The sequence below is a fragment of the Lytechinus variegatus genome, chromosome 14 (genome assembly GCF_018143015.1).
Source record: "Lytechinus variegatus isolate NC3 chromosome 14, Lvar_3.0, whole genome shotgun sequence".
NCBI classification, from domain to species: domain Eukaryota; kingdom Metazoa; phylum Echinodermata; class Echinoidea; order Temnopleuroida; family Toxopneustidae; genus Lytechinus; species Lytechinus variegatus.
In genome coordinates, this window is record NC_054753.1 from 15,893,551 (window position 1) to 15,911,759 (window position 18,209).

The 18,209-nt window shown below is 38.4% G+C and overlaps 1 protein-coding gene across 2 annotated transcripts in view; it reads right to left on the reverse strand.

Moving 5' to 3' along the window:
- Positions 1 to 18,209, reverse strand: part of LOC121427659 (E3 ubiquitin-protein ligase MIB2-like) — a 45,529-nt gene that overhangs the window by 19,989 nt on the left and 7,331 nt on the right. For both annotated transcript variants that reach the window (XM_041624173.1, XM_041624171.1), the window contains exons 6-13: positions 17,067 to 17,179; positions 8,279 to 8,386; positions 7,501 to 7,605; positions 6,134 to 6,374; positions 4,429 to 4,569; positions 2,635 to 2,738; positions 1,793 to 1,941; positions 1,008 to 1,164 (exon numbers count right to left, since the gene is read on the reverse strand). In XM_041624173.1, the coding sequence (XP_041480107.1) occupies positions 1,008 to 1,164; positions 1,793 to 1,941; positions 2,635 to 2,738; positions 4,429 to 4,569; positions 6,134 to 6,374; positions 7,501 to 7,605; positions 8,279 to 8,386; positions 17,067 to 17,179 (1,118 nt within the window). The remainder of the gene's footprint in view (positions 1 to 1,007; positions 1,165 to 1,792; positions 1,942 to 2,634; positions 2,739 to 4,428; positions 4,570 to 6,133; positions 6,375 to 7,500; positions 7,606 to 8,278; positions 8,387 to 17,066; positions 17,180 to 18,209) is intronic.

Genomic DNA, 18,209 nt, shown 5'->3' on the forward strand with positions numbered 1-18,209 from the left:
TTACGGCATCATCACTTCATAGGATAAACTTTAGTCATAGACTTGCGTCTCACATGTAGTTCATAAAGACTTCATTGAGCGTAATTGTGATATATGCTGCACATCTCTGCTTTCATTCTTGTACGCATTGTATATTTCACGCATTCGCGCAGGTGCATTAGACTGTTGAATATGGTCTCATTCTCAACAGCAATTTTGTACTGGAGCCTATGGGTTATTCGTCGGATTTCGGTCCTTTTTATGGATACGCTCTGATACTGCATGGGCAATCGATACAGACAAAAATACACATTTTTAATGCATTGCTAGAACACTCTATATGCATGTACATGATGATGATGATTATGGCCAATAATAAGCGAGACGTTCTTGGTGGTTTTTTTAAATTTCAAACATTTACTTCACATATGACACTAGCTGGGTTGTCTAATGTAGACAATCAAAATCTCTGCCTCCAACATTGCTTGACCAAAACTATATTACAGACCCACTCCAAAAATTTTCAAATTATAACTCTACAATCTTTAACCTTGTCCTGATGACCACGATATCTACTCAGATCATCTTCACTGAAATATGCATGCACGATGCAAGATTGAAGATGATCTCTCATTGGTTACTGAGAGAATGAGATATGTAAATATATTTAATATATGACCTCTGTGACCTTTGACCTCCTGACCTCAATATATAATCAGATCACTACCGCTCCCATACGCATAGCGGTCGGCATATGAGATAAGCTTGAAGTTGAACAACAGTTCTTAAGTTATCTCAAGAAAATTCATTTTCGGGTATAAAATGACCCCAGTGACCTTTTGACCTGTGACCATGACACCAAAAATATTTAAAGAAAAACAACGATGAAAGTCTTACTTTAGTTTTATCCTTCCCTGCCCTCGAGCAATTGCAGCTCATAATAAATGTATAATGAGACAATGCGGTATTTTGCTGTCAATAATCGACTAACACTGAAATCAAATATCGACCAGCACTACCCACTATACCTGCATATTAACACTGCCGCCGTGTTTGACCAGAACCTCCGCACACGAAAGATGTTCTTTGTGGGCGCAGATATGGAGAGGTGTTCGTCTCTTGCCATTGGATGTGTTGACGTAGGCTTTCCGTTCCAACAAAAACTCGGCCACTGACGGATTGTTACTGAGTGAAAGTTCAAAATATGAGATTGACATCAGTTGTGTAATTTATGACTTGAGATTGATCTCAAAAGATGCAATGGATCCAAATCAATTACAACTTTTGTTGCAACTTAAGAGACAAGGTTAATAAGAAACAGATTTATGTTTATCGCCTAAAGGCTAAATCACTGCTACAGCAGATTGAAATTACGATATATCCTCAAATACTACCAAATATTTCAGTTTTCAATAAACATCCTAATTTCTGAAGAAAGTATAGTTCTGACCAGGATCAAATCAAAATCAAATCCACCTTTATCAAACATGAATATCCTGAGCTTTGGTGACTACATAAGACATCATTCATGAATCAAGATATTCATGATAGAAAATGTGTATCTAAATAGTGTACCAACAAATCATTATTCTTCTGGTAGGCGTAGCTCTCTGTGTGTGTGCCATCATGTCTGTAAAATGTGTATTCATGAGATCATATCATATCGGCCCTATGCATGGACCGATTTCCACTAAATTTAGGTTGTGGGGGTTTTTCATCATGCTCTACCAGAATATGGTATAAAAAACACTGATATGCAAAAGTGACGATTGATGACGTCACACTTCTGTAAGCCTACTTTACTATAACTCACCCAATAACTGCAAAGGCAAGGGCGGTATCCCCATCACTGTCTTTATGCTCCAGGGAAGCATGAGCATCTACTAGGAGTTGAACGATGGGTAGGGAGCCCTCGTGTGACGCTACCTGAAGAGCTGAGCGTGCCCTGTGTGTGGCATTTGCCTTTTCACAATAAGATGATGTTATTACTTCCATTTAACATTGACAACAAATTACAACTAATAATAATAATAGGCATTTATATAGCGCTATCTATCTAGAAATATTCTATTCCGAGGCGCGTTGTTATTATTATTATTACCCCGGCTTTAGCTCGAGCTGCCTCTCAGCGCTCATGCATTCAAGGAATTAATCCTACCGGGTACCCATTCACCTCACCTGGGTCAAGTGCAGCACAATGTGGATAAATTTCTTGCTGAAGGAAATTACGCCATGGCTAGGATTCGAACCCACGACCCTCTGTTTCAAAGTCAGAAGACTTATCCACTGGGCCACAACGTTCCACACTACATTTTGTAACCAGAAATTTTGTATCCACATTGGTCTACTAGCATATGGTATAAATCTTAAATTATATATACTATTGTGGTATTAGACCTATTGGATATTAGACCAAATGGGTATTGTCTAACTGGAAATTAATCAAAATGGCGAATCAAACCAAATGAAAAATGGACAAAGTGGTAGAGACCAAACGGTTAGTCAACAAACTGGTTTTAGACGAGCTTTATCTAAGTAAAATGAATCATGTATTCTGTTTAATTCATGAAAATCTTTTTTTATCTTGATTTCCTTATCAAAAATTATGTTTATGAACATCAGAAAAGCATAGACATGAAGTATAGAATGCTTTACCAATTTTGGATTCTGCTTCAGGAAGTCTTTTACTGCTTCGATGTTTCCCGCCGCAGCGGCTTTGACCATCTGCTTCTCGTCCGATTTTGCATCTGCAACAATATCTGCGACAATGAGGAGTCATTCAATCGTAATACATGTACCTGCTCATGTATAAAATACTATTACCTAAAGGTAGTGTCAACTCCTTTAGGCACAACGGTCCCCAAATTTAGATCAATTTAACTAAGGATTTAATGTCATGCACTACTAAGTCATTTTTTTATTAGGTTTTATTGAAGAGACAGGTTGTCTCCTCCTATTCCACTTATCTCTTTATTATTACGTGTGTGAGGGTGTGGGTGTAGCTGTGTGTGTGTGTGTATTTGTATTGTAATGTAACTTGTTCAACCATGTAAGGATTTTCTCCTTTTATAAGAGACTATATTTAACAAGATTTTTAACTTTCCTTTTAGTCTCCAACGTCATCATCAGATTACATCTGAATTGTTTTGTTACTTCGTATGATTTTACAATTGAAATAAATTTAATTGAACTTAGAACGAGATTCAATTGCATTTTATGACAAACACTTCTGAAGCAGATTTTCGTTCTAGCTGGAGACTTACAGTTAGGGGGGAGAGACTCATGTATAATGAGCGATTGCCACTTTAATGACTCATTTAACCCTAAATCTCCCGGGGTATTTTGATTCTTGTCATTCCCGGGGGGGGGGGCATTATGGCCCCCCTTAAGATCTTGGCCGCAGATTGCACGATCACAATGAAAATTTGCATGATGGTAGAGAATGATGTAATCTATGCAGTTGCATTAGTAATTTTCACTGAATTAATTTTCTTTTTATTTTATATGAATTAATTATGCTAATTTATTCATGAAATCATACTTTTTGCTCTGATTCGCTAAATATAGCTCCTAGAATGCTATTTTTTGTGAAAATATTCTTTATAGCATTCCTAACAATTGTGAATAAAAAAATTCTGGTACCTAGACCAATTTCTTATGTATTTTATTGTTTTTTCTTAATTTCTTATGTATTTGTTTGTTTTTTACTTTTTTTCGATGGAAATTGTTCCAGACTTAATTCTGATCATAAACAAGGCAAAATTAATTAAGTTTAATCAGTAAAAGTAGAAATAATAATACATTTATGAATTTTGGCTAAATACATGTACACAATTTGCATTGGATTTGTACATGAAATCATGCACGTTTTTGAGCAATTTTGGGTCAGACATGCACTTACATAATGTTGCGTAATGTCGTAACCGCGTACCAGGGCGTCACATATTTGGTCTTGAAAGTAAACAGTCAGCGAGCGCGGAGGTCAAAAAAATTTGTGCAGCAGACATATCGCGAAAATTGTCGAGGGGGGGGGCATGCCCCCCCCCGGAGAATTAGGGTTAAGACATCAATTTCCATTTCTCTAGATAGTCAGTTCCGCTCAGAGGCCTCTATAGTGGCCACTCAGGAGCAACTACATGTATCCACAATCCCCTTCGTCACATACAATGGGGGAATGAGGAGGCAATGGTCACATGCCTGGGCCTTGCGTCAGAAATTTGAATGAGCTAGCTTTTTCCCCTCTCCTCTCCATTTTTTCATTAGGTGAAAAATCACAGCTGACTGGTCCCAAAAGAAGAGAAAGAATTTCCGAAAAATTTGGCTCAACAATCACAAATTTTGTGCAGTCAATTTAACTTCACCCCACAATTGGTTTCAAATAGGGTTGAAACAAAATAAGCCACTCATTTTATCTTAACTACATACATGTAATAAATGAGATATAATTACCCTGAAGTTTAAGGTTGAGTCCAGACATGGTCGCTTCCTTCAGCTTCTCTTTGAGCTTTGCCATTGCCCTATGAACTGCTTCTTTGTCATCTGCACCGGCAGGCTCTGGAATCGGAACCGCTTTGGAACCAACCTTTGGAGCTAGAAGGCGGGAGGGAAAAGTTTGGATTTATCATTATTGAAAGTATCGTAGTTGATATCAATCTGTTGTTTTTATATGTTTTGTTTTGTTTAATTTCATAATTTCTTCACAGCATTACTGCATGATGGATCTACGTCATGAGGTTCAAATCTTTGTTAAGGAGATGAAGCAATTTGGGCAGAGATGCCGACCTTTAAAATATGTTGGCTCAGTCGGTAACACGTCTGCCCGTCGAACCAAAGATCATGGGTTCGAGTCCACCCCGGGCGGATGACTGAAGCCAGTACGTTGTGTGTAAACGTCTCTCCCATGTTTCATAGATGCAGGCTAAGTTACAATGGAAAACACTCTGTCCCTCGGATAGGACGTTAAATGGAGGCCCTGTGTGGAGGAGAGTCACCATCTTTGCACGTTAAGAACCCACTGCACTATTCGTATAAGAGTAGGGGAAACCCCGGTGTAGTGGTCCACCTGCATTCCCCAATCAGTTATATCGGGAGGAGAGACCTGCGGGTCATAGTGATTCAGTTCACTTTTCTTCTCCCAGGCATAGGTGACGCCAAACAAATAATAATAAAAAAGCAGTTATCCAAAAGCTCAAAAGTCCTAATTCTGAGATAAAAGTCATAATTTTCATAATGCCAAGCGTTATTATAAATTTCTTAGACGAGGTAATATATTACGTGCAGCTTATTAGAAGATCAGCTAAGAGCTCAAGTGACCACTCTGCTTGGGTTAATAAAATGTTGTCAATTGATGTAATGTTGGATGAACAGCAGGTTGCAGGAACTGATTTGGCTCAAACTTTGTTGGAATATTTGATGGCCAATGGAAATTTGGGTGAGATATGAAAATGAAGGAACTGGAATTGAAAGGCGAGAAATCTGTGAGGAGAATTCTCTCTCACAGGATAAGGAGATGTCCTTGAAAGGACCAGTATAACAAGGTGAGATGCCACGATTTAGGAGTCAAAGAGTAATAATAATAACAATAATAATTGGATTTATATAGCGCTTTTTCCAGAGGATACAAAGCGCTGTTAATTGGATAAGACAAGTTAAGGTTTATGGTTATATATAAGTGTGTTTTGAAATGTTTTTTGAAGAGGTTAAGAAGAGATGGAGGGAGTTTGTTCCAAAGACGGGGGGCAAGAGATTGAAAGGGGTTGAAACCGGCCTGTTTTCTGGACTTTGGAATTACATAGGAAGGAGCAGCAGTAGAATGAAGAGAGTAAGTAGATCTTTGTTGCTGAAATAATGAAGAAATGTAATCTTGAAGGTAGTGTGGTTGACAGATGAAATGAGTAGATGAAATGAGGAGTTCTAGGGATCGTTTCATCATCCTTTTCATCTGACAAGTTGTCGGATTGTCAGATCTGACAACTTTCCTTGAATCTGATTGGCTAAGAAGCATGGTTACCATGGTAGCTGTCAGATAAAATGGGACTTGTCGGATAAAACTTCTGACAAGTCCTTCCATCAAATGCTCCCCTGGGCAGCTTGACTGTCATCTCGATAATGACAGTGATGAAATAAGAAGAAAATAAGTACAATATTTCCTTGCCATTTGAGATGATCTCATATTCTTCGTCGATCTTCTTCTCTTCATCCTTCTCCTCCTCCTCCTCTTCTTGCTCCTCCACCTCCGGCTCCTCCTCAAGCTCCTCGTCATCTCCTTCTCGTTTTGGAAGGAGGGTCAAGGCAGCGTGGTGGTACCTCACAGATTGACCTCTGACCTTAACTTTCACACAGCCGTTGCTGTCTTCCGTTTCCACAACTCTCCCTTCTTCTCCCGCCATTTTGCTCTGCATGGACAAAAAATGACCCAACATGAATAAATTTTATCCATATGGTACCAGTAGGCCAGCCCCCCCCCCCCCCGATAAGAATAACTAAACTACATGAAAGCTGTGGAAATTTTGTTCAGTAAGCAGAAAACACGACAAAACCCTCAAAATAATTCAAATTGGAAAGTGATTAATTTATCAGCCATCAAAAGAAATATGTTCATATTTTTTCTTCGAATCCTTCTTTTTTCGGCTGAATTCAAATATTCAGGGCTCCGTAGCACGAAGGTTTGCGATGAATTGCAAATATGAAAGAACCGCACTGATTGGTCCCTGGTCAGAATTTTAAACCAACTTCGCCTGTAACAATGATCTTGATTGGTCAGTTCATTTAGCGAATGATCGCTAATCTTTGTGTTACGGAGCCCAGGACCTGGAAATATCAAATGAAAAGCAGGAATGGTGTAATTTTTATTGCAAGAGCAGAGAGCGAAGTCCGCTCAGTCAGTAAATCGTTGCCTGTCGAACCAAAGATCGTGCCTTCGAGTCTACCCCGGGCGGATGACTGAAGCCAGTGCCTTGTTTGTTAAAGTCTCTCCCCTGTTCCATAGATGCATGATATGTTACGATGGAAAACACTCCGTCTTTCGGAAAGGACATTAAATGGAGGCCCCACGTAGAGGAGAGTTACCGCCTCTGCACATAAAGAACCCACTGCACTATTTGTATAAGAGTAAGGGGAAACCCCGGTTAAGTGGTCCACCTGCTCCCCAATGAGAAATATCGGGTGGAGAGACCCGCTACTGGTCAGTGTTTCAGCTCACTTTAAACCTCCCAGGCACAGGTGACACCAAACAAATAATAATGACAATAATAATAATAATAATAATTGCAAAGTACTCAAGCATATCTACAATTAGGGGGATATTTTCCCCAATTATATGCAACACACTTACTTCAATTTTAAAACTAGACTTTTCTGTAGCTTTACAAGTTTCCTATGTGTACACACTCCATTCAATAAGATTGTCATTTCTGTTTTTATTCCATAAGATATTTTCTGTTAAAGATGTCCTTTCAAGGACCGTTTAATTACACTTGGCCTTTACGGAAACTCAAAGTACAAGCAAGAAATTTAACTTACCAATTCAATGCTCTCATTAATCTTCTTGATTTTGCGATGTAAATCTTCAATCATATCCATGTTTGCAGTGATCCTGACTCGATCTCCTATTTTATAATTTATCACCTGTTCAAACATCGCAGGAAAATAAAAACATTATTTCTGCATTATATTAACAATTGAGAGTTTGAGGTTGGACAAAGTAGTATTGGGGGACTTTTTAATTTTGCACACAATAGTTTTAAAACATTTTCAAATTCAAATTAAATAAATACTTCACATATTTACATCATCAATATTCCTAGAATCAAGAAGCTCCTTGATATTTTACATCTGATTCAAAATTTTCATTTTGATTCGACTCTTTCCATCCACATCAAAATCCTATGATCTAGAACCTTATAAGTTTACAGATCATAAAGTGCCACTTTTGCCTGAAAAGGAAGCCTTTATATATGATTATAATATTGATGATAATAATGATCGATATAACAATGAACCATGTCTGTCAAATATAATCATAATCAAGAATTGATTTATTTCAATTCAAACATAATACTAATAAACATAAATAATATAAATATTGGTTGATGAAAATTATTACAATCAAATAGATGGCGATTGTTTTTGGAGAGAGAAAATAAGAAAGGCAGAGAGAGGGGATAAAAGAGGGTTTGCACAATACGATTGTGGGCGTACAAAAAAGATCAGGAAAGTGAGATTATCCTGACGAAAAATGATGACAATGATTCAGATTTATCAAAACATTCCAGACATTTCCTATTTTTTGATACGTCACCTTTTTGAGGGTAAAAGGTGGCATTGTCCATTTGGTCTTGTCATCATAGATAACCTCCACCCAACCTCGCTGGTCAACAGCCTCCACACCGCCGGGTTGTCCAAGTTTCTAGATCGAAAGACAATGAAATGGAGAGGACCTTAAACTTTGAATCTTGAAATATTGTAACAAATTATTATTATTATTATTATTTTATTCGGCATTTCAACAAAAAAAAGTTTACAATCAATTTACAGGAGAAAATACAATTACAGAGTGGAAAGGGATGTTTGCAGAACAAGTCCAGGTTGCCTGGAAAAGGAAAAAGTTAAATAAATAACTGTAGCCCGCAGGCTATCCTTCCCGACCTGGACCTGTATGTAAACACCCCAAGAATAAAAACATGTATATAGATTATTATATTAATACAAGCAATAATTCATATAGAAAAAGCATATTGAAATTGATATGTATAAGAAGAATGCAATATAGTGTGATTGAAACGTAATTAAAGGGCAACTTAAAGAAGTTGTAGTAAATTGGTATTTAGATATACATTTGAATTAGCCAGGTAAATATAAACTTTAAAGAACATTGTATTGGGGAAGGTGTATAAGCAGTAAAAAAAGGGAAACCTCATAAGATTTGAAATTAATAAAAAGAAGAAAATATGAATATTAGAATAATGTACCGGTAAATGAGTGTATATTTAAACAGAAATTTGTCAGGTTAACAGTTCACTAGGAATTACAATAAATATACATTGTTTAACGTAATTCAAACTAAAAGTATATAAAAGCAAATGGATTAAAGAACATTAGATTAGACAAATTAATGCAGTGAGTATAGGAAAGATGAAGCTGACCAATATTCCATTCTGTTGCTCATAGAGCCCCCCCCCCCCCCCAGTAATCATTATACATCTTATTCAAATAACTCAGTCCGTAAGCATCTTAGCCATGGATTTAAAGATCCACAGACCAGGACAAACTCGTTTCGTAGACTAGGTGTTAATTCCTCCCACACTCTTGGGAAATAGTGGATTGGGGAGCAGTGTAACCTTTGGGTCCTAGCCAGCAGGTGTCTGAACAGTACATTTTCTTGATGACGGTCGTTAATTATTGTTTTGGAGATTATGATAGTAGAATCAATTTGTCTGAACAGGGACTTGGCAAAAAACGAAATCAATAGAAATTTGCGTCTGGAAGCCAGTGTTGGCCATTCTAAAATACGAAGACGTTCTTCATATGACATCTGTTGTTTTTTCTGCTTTAACACCATACGGGTGGCTCTCCTTTGCAGAGACTCAATTCTGTCGATCAGACACCTGTTGTGTAGGTACCACGTGGGCATGCCATATTCAATAATGGGGAGTACTAGGGCTTTATACAATGCAAATAAAGCCTTTGTAGATAAACCCTGTGACATAGTAGTGATGAGACCAAGCAGTCGATTTGCTTTGGATACTACATATTCTATACACAACAAAAAAAGTAAGTCCCCCCTTGAACAAACATCAATAATTTCCGAACCAGTGCGAGTTTTTGATATATTTTTACATGAGCGTGTAGGTAATTTTATAAGCTACCCTCTGAGTAAATATTATCTACGTATTTTACGTCATGCTTCAGTGAGCACCGTCAGAAGGCAAAAATGTCACTTTTCAAAAGTCACAAGCTAAATATCATGACTTTGATTCCATTTTATTGGAATTGATTCCACATTCCCATCATGAAAAATAGTCAGAAGGCTTGTAAAAGGTACTTTCTAAAAGACCATACAACTTTTTTGCTAAATTTCACGGTTTAATAAACACAAGTCCAGATTTGCTATAATTGGATTTTTTTACACATTTTTATCAATAAAAATGATAGAATATGGTGACAGTTATTTTTGAGAAGAGTATTTTCAACAATATTCAACGTTTCACGGTTCAATGAACATTTATTGAAAACAAAAAATACGATTTTCAAATATCATAGGCAGGTATTGTTTCTTTTTGGTAACTGAAACTGATCTTTTATCAGCTTTTTCTTTATGTTCATGACCAATTAACATGCTTCAATGATTCAAATGCGTTTAATTAAACATTCACGCTTGGATGAACATGTGGAATGTGATTAGCTCTTTTTTACGTTATTGGAAAAAATGCAATTTGTAACTATGGATATCTGTCACAAACCTCCTTGCATGGTTCATTTGATTTGATTTTTATGAAAATCCCGATGTTTAATGCATCAGTGAGCACACAATATTCGAAAATTATGCAAATGAGAAGAAAGTTCAAGGCCTTGGCCCCACTCTGTGCCGTATCGAATTGTTATTTTGGTGTGCGCGCCTTTTGGATAGTATTACTCCGAAGCCATGTGCGAAGTTTCATGAAATAACTGTTGGTAGAAGTAACAAAAACCGTCCATGAAACAAACCCTCATTTCATATTTGTTGAAATTTTGACCTCCTCTTCCATAGGCTTGTGTACATTATGGGTGCATATGTTTAAGAATAAGTAACCCCTTATTCAATATGGTGGAACTTTTTTTCGAGGCTGTCTTTAGCAATGTCAGTTTGGCAGTAATGTTTATCAACCTATGGGCAGAATTCTGTGCAAAAATGAAATCGATTTGTTTATTTATGGATGAGTGAGCACGCATCAAAGTGGGAAAATGGGTATTTTCAATGTCACAGACTCATTTTAAATGGTAATAAAGTGAATATTAGGGGCAAATTCGGTTTCAAATGTGACTTTAATTGCTTTTCTTTTATTATCCATTATTTCTATCACCACACACTTTCCGAACTTTAAACATTTTCATGGTTTAGCGAGCACATTCGAAAACTTAGGAATGAATACTCTTTATACTGCATAAATGTATTTTTAAAACAATTTCTCAGGATCAGTTGAATATATGGACGAATCAGCGGTGGATCCAGAATTTTAAAATGGGGGAGGGGCCTATAATCGGAGGAGGCACCAACATTTTCAAATTTTAACATAATCTAACAAGTTGTAGAGGATACTACCATAAACCCCCTATGATGATACGTCACAATTCAGGGGCTGTGAAACAGTTTTCAACTTGGGGGGGCTGAGTCAAAAGTGGGGGGTGACCATGCAAATAATCACAATCGTATGGTCATTTTTCCTTTTTTTTACATGCTTTTGGAAAAAAAAGTGGGGGCCCCCAGCCCCCACCCCCGTTTCCGCGGCCCCTGCAATATTGTGCTCACTCAACCATGAACATGCAATACCAAAATTGTGTGTGGAGTGGCTAAATGATGGATAATAAAACAGCATTAACACCATAAAATTCACCTAAAAACAACTTTTGCCAAACTTTGTATTTGCATAATCTGGAAAACGATTCTTGTGACTTTCAAATATGGTCATTTCTAATTCAATCTTTAATTACTCATGCATGACTCAACCGATCAATCTCATTTTTTCCCAGCAATTGCTTCATAAGTGTAGAAAACCACCTACCAAATATCATATCTCAACATGATTTCGTTCAAAAGTTACAGCAATTTCATTTAGGGGGGACTTACTTTTTTTTGTTGTGTATACATGGGAATGCCAGGTAAGTTTAGAGTTTAATATTAGCCCAAGATATTTGATTTGTGATACAGAGTCCAGGGGCTTATTATTCATGACATACTTGGGATTATTGACATTTCTAAGTCCACTAACAATGCGCATAATTTTTGTTTTACTAACATTTAGTACCATGCGATTTGCTGTACACCATAAACATATTTTATCTAAATCGTCTTGCAATATCTTTTCATCAGCGGGTGACTGTATGGATTGATATATGAGTGTATCATCGGCAAAAAGTGCATGGGAGGAATTCATACATCCAACTATATCGTTGATGAACATATTGAATAGCTTCGGGCCAAGTACACTCCCCTGAGGGACACCTGAATGAACATCAACCCACTCTGAGTAGTGTCCATTGAATATAACTCGCTGGGAGCGTTCAATTAGAAATGATCGCAACCAGTACCATAAGTTACCCTGAATGTTAAAGTCTCTACAAAGTTTCTGTAATAATATGTCATGCGGTATCTTGTCAAACGCACGAGAAAAGTCCAAGAAGACCACATCTATAGGCTTTGGTCGTCGATGATCCAGTGATGTCAACCAATCATTAGTTAATTGTAGAATCTGTGTTACACACGACTTGCCATTAGTAAAGCCATGCTGGGTTTGAGAAATAGGACAGTTAAGCTGAAGGTGGATGTCAATTGCCTCAGCCACGCATGACTCCATTAATTTTGAAACAGTTGACGTCAAAGCTACAGGACGGTAGTTCCCAGGATGAGAACGATCACCTGATTTGAAGACCGGAGTTATGTTAGCCAACTTCCAGTCTTGAGGGAGCTCACCATTTGCTAGGGAAATAGTAAAAATCCGCTGAAGTATGGGAGCAATAACCGCTGCAGTGTGTTTGAGGACGGATACGGTGATGCCGTCGGGCCCAGGTGCCTTACTGTTTGGGAGAAGCATAAGTCGTCGATGAATATCACCAGCAGTAATCGGTACTGAGCTTAGAGCAGATATTGGAAAGGCGCAACTTGATGGATGAGAAAGGCAATCTCCAGGCTCTGAGAAGACTTTAGTAAAACATGATGAGAATTCCTCTGCAATTTCATAAGGCCGATTGAACAACGTATTTCCATCAACTAAAATTGAAAGAGGCGGCGGACTAGATTTCCGGGATCTGACAAATGAGAAGAATCTTTTCTTATTATCTGGTAAAGAAAACAAATTGTTAACATATGACCAGTATGATGCAGTGATTTTGTTTTTTACATCATTTCTAACTCTCTTATACTCAGACCACGCTTGGCTAAGGGAACTCCGCTTAGCGAGCTTGAAGCATTTCCGCTTTTTCACTATGAGACTTTTAATGTCTGGAGTGATCCAGGGTTTCGTCTTGCGCGATTTAGATCGAGTATAAGGGATGGCATCTCTACAGGCAGCGTGGAACAAGTCAACGAAGCCCTCCCAAGTGGCATTGATGTCAGATTCATTGAAAACCATCTCCCATGGCGAAAGCCTTAGCAGATTGTTCAAGTGCGGGAAGTCTGCCTTGTGGAACAACATGAATTCACGAAAGACGTCTTTAGGGACATAAAGTCTAGTGATCCTCATTTGGAAGGACAAAGCATGGTGGTCACTCGCTACTGGATTAGGACATGTAGATGCTTCCACAAGAAAATCAGGACGGGAGGTAAACAGATGATCGATAATGGAAACAGAGGTTGGGTCATCACTTGCAGGCCTTGTCACTGAAGTTATTAGCTGTACCATATCCAGCGAGTCAAAAATCGATGTAAGCCGAGTTGCATCGATCGGTAGAAGTAGGAGATATAAGATCAACATTGAGATCACCAGTCAAGATGATACCTTGGTATGTGGCAGATACCGCCTGAATATCGTCAACAAATTGCTGTAGCAGTTCCCAGTATTCTGCATTAGAATTAGGTGGTCTGTAGATCACAATTAATAACCACCTACTTCCATGTAAAGAAACCTCAGCAACTACTACTTCGAGGTGAGGATGTTCAAGGTTCAGCAGGCGTTTTGGACATAGGCTAGCTTTCAGACCAAGAAGTACACCACCGCCTTTAATTCTGGGATTAGAGCTACAACTTATACTCACAGTATGGCGATCTCGTCTGTAGACTATGCAATCTGCCGATAGATCAAGTTCACATGAGTCACAATTTTCATTCAGCCATGTTTCGCATATGCATATTATATCCACAGGATGACAATGAAGGTAAGCTGTAAGATCGGGAACTTTATGTCTCAGACTTCGGGCATTCATACAAATTCCTGATAAATTTCTCTTCTTTCCTGGAGGTGGTCCAGCATCATTTGTAGACCTACCGGACCGCTTTGGAGGACCAGGATGAGGATTTATGTCACCAGCTAACAACAGGTTAATTTGAAAGGTTGCTGTGCTGCCATGATAGTAATGAATTCTACGATGCAAATAATGACTATGTCTGAAAGTAGAGACTAAGTTCCTTGGTGGTAAACCCATTGCTTGAGCAGGAATTAAGGCAGTTGCTCCATAATGCTCTGTCTGGGATAAGCTCCTTGATAAGCTCAGAACAATGATGATCAAGGTAAGGAGTTCCATTATGTGTGATCAAATTCTGATAATCAGTGCAGATAATAGGTTTATCAGGCAGGTAATTACAAGATGGATGAGTGAACTTGGACTATATGTTCTACTTACAGTATGGCTGCCATCTACAGTACAACATGGAGGAAAGTATACTGAGAAGACTTTCAGTTTATTCCTAAATGAGTTCTCATAGAGTTCACAAAATCATCTCAAAAGAGTCGAGCGCCATCCATGACATATAATTAAGACACTGATATAGGAATCAAGGTCATCCATACACGAGGAGTATGATCTACCAAGTAAAAAGCTGGAGCAGGTATAAAGCGTGACTTTCACTTCATGACTCATGTGTCTTTTAAAATTCCAAATTCCAAATATTAGCGACAGTGATTTTCCGTTTCTGAAAATCTGTAATTCCGTTTCAACTTGACTTAAAAATGGAAATTCTATTTTGTCACTGAAAATGTACACAGCAAAAAGCTGAATTCCGTTTTGTAACGGTGTATTCCATGAATTTTTACTAACCCTAACCCTAAGAACCAAACTGAATTTCCGTTTTATTTACCGGTAAAACAGAAAATCACTGTCCCTACAATATTCCTTGATGAACTGACAATTCATGAGTCATCCATAGAGAGAATACAAATTACAAGCTCTGCTTTTAAAATAAATTTCCCTTCACATTCTTATCTTCATATATGTATCTCCATTCTGCATTTTAAAATGTTAAACCATATTCCCACTGCATTATTGCATTGTACTATAGATGCAAACAGTAATCACAATCAATGGTAATTTCTGTTTTTGTACAGTCTTGAAGGGGAGGGGCTGAAGCTCCCAACCCCCCTCCCCCAGTTCTGCAGCCCCTGATATGAATATAAACCAAACTGAAACTAAAATTTAGACCCCATTTGATAATGCTTATGAAAAAACACACGGTTACATTACACGCAGCGTCGTAACACTGATCTCAGAAGACAGCGTGGAAACAAGGAGGAAAATACCTGAGAAGGTTTATTAATCTCCAAACAAGGAGTTTGCCCTGACAGACAATAACTTGGTAAAGAATGATGAAAGTTATGCTAAAACAGGTATATTTACCCAGGGAAGCCACTTCAGTTCTGAAAACCGTTCTCCCAGCAGGCCCTGCTATTATTGTTACCCCGGCTTTAGCTGGACTGCTCATGCATTCAAGGAATTTCTTCCTACCGGGTACCAATTCACCTCACCTGGGTTGAGTGCAGCACAATGTGGATAAATTTCTTGCTGAAGGAAATTACACCGTGGCTAGGATTAGAACCCACGACCCTCTGTTTTAAAGTCAGAAGACTAATCCACTTGCCCACAACGCTCAATGCTAAAGGCTAAACTGGCATTTGTTCTTTGTCGAGAAGGGCATTTGACAATATATTAACTCTGTTCTTGAATCCTCCATAAGTCACTATACGGAAACTCCCCATTATCTTAGATGAAGTCGACGTGTACTCTCCACAACTCATCTATTGAGTGGAGTTATCGTGGTATGGTGCAGGGGTAGATCCAGGATTTTCCAAAGGGGGGGGGGGCACATTTTTCGGAGGAAAATTTTGACAAGCAAAAAAGGTAAATAAAACAAAAAAAATGTTCACTTTCAAAAGAGGGGGCACACCTTTGTTTTAATGGCATTTTTACATTACAAATTTCAAATTTGCTTCTCAAAAGGGGGAGGGGGGTACAGCCGGATCCGCCAGTGGTCTGGTGGTCCCAGCTTCATCTTTCGAACAATGGGCTGTGGGTTCATGACTAAACCATGGTTTGTTTTCCTTTAGCAAGACCGGTGTGTTGGCTCAGTTGGTAGAGCTTCCGTCTCACAACCGGGAGGTCGGGGGTTCAAACCCCGGCCATGTCAGACCAAAAGACGTTAAAAAATGGGAGTTGCTGCGACCCTGTTTGGCGTTCAACAATTAAAGGGATAGAGCCTCGTCGATCTGGCGCTGCACCGCAGCTGCCGGGCCCACGATCAATTGGGCAAAATAAATTTTTGGAGTATTTCATTTCTGACGTCTATTTCGAACAATAAAATATGGATTTTCTTTTCTTTTTTTTCAATATCGGTTTTATGACATTTGCTCCAGCGACAATTGCTCCGCTCTAAATTCCACACACTCAGAGATGCCAAGTTCAAAGACCAGCTATGCGTGAGATTTTCTGTGAATCTGAGTGAGATCACAGACATTGTGTACAAAGTATATGGGGATAGGCTGTGATAGTTGCGTGAGACAGAGATTTGAGGGGATGAACAAGAGTCCAAAATGCTTGAGTCTCACGCATAATGCGTGAGACTTGGTAGCTCTGCACACTAAATCGAATGACCAACTTCAAACTTGGGTTTAACACCATACCCTATCCTAAACATAACATAAAACCCTAGTGCAAACCTAACCCTACATCTTAAACGAAATTATAAAAGCCCGGAGCAATTGTCGCACGTGCAAATGTGGTTTCACCAAAAATTCTTTTACATCATGCTACACTCAACCCAAGTGAGATGAATTATGGGTATCTAACAGAACGTGCCAAGCTGGCATAATACATGTAGGCCTATATATTGCACCTTTGAACAGGCAGCTAGTCAAATGGTGATAGTAAATGCTAGATATATTATGGAAAATGGTTCGGAAGTATACCTCTACCACGCTATTGTCCCAGTTCTCTCCTGTTTCTTCTTGAAAAATGCTGAGCATCTCCGTATCCATGGCAACCATCACCTTTTCTCCCTTCCTCCATGATTCCGATTCTCCTAGCGATTGAAAAGGTGTAGGAATGAGATGTTTATCCTTTTGCTCATCTTTATCATCCAATTATCAACATCATTATTATATAAGTATTATGTTATCATCCTCATCACTATCCTTATTGACACTATCATCATTATAATCACCATCATCATAATCATCAACATCACCATCATTATCATCATCATCCTCATCACAATCATTATCAACATTTTCATCAACAACATTATCACAATCTTCATTATCATCATCATCCCTATACTGACACCAATTCAGTATTATCCTACTCCATATCATCATCATCATCATCACCAGCAACAACAACTCCATCAACATCATCATCACCACCAGCAAAAACAACTCCATCAACATCACCATCATCATCACCAGCAACAACTCCATCAACATCATCATCACCATCATCATCATCACCACCAGCAAAAACTACATCAACATCACCATCATCATCACCAGCAACAACTCCATCAACATCACCATCATCATCATCATCATCACCAGAAACAACAACTCCATCAACATCAACATCATCATCACCATCACCATCATTATCACCAGCAACAACTCCATCAACATCACCATCATCATCACCATTACCATCATCATCACCAGCAACAACTCCATCAACATCACCATCATCATCACCATCACCATCATCCTCACCAGCTAAAACTCCATCAACATTACCATCATTATCATCATCATCATCACCACCAGCAACAACAACTCCATCAACATCACCATCATCATCACCAACAACAACTCCAGCAACATCACCATCATCATCATCATCACCAGCAACAACAACTCCATCAACATCACCATCATCATCACCAACAACAACAACTCCAGCAACATCATCATCACCATCATCATCACCATTCATTACCATCACAATCATCAACATCACCATCATTATCATCATCATAAACTACATCAATATCATCATTGCCATCGACATCATCATAATAATCTTCATCATCAACATCACCATCATCAAAATCATAATCATCTATC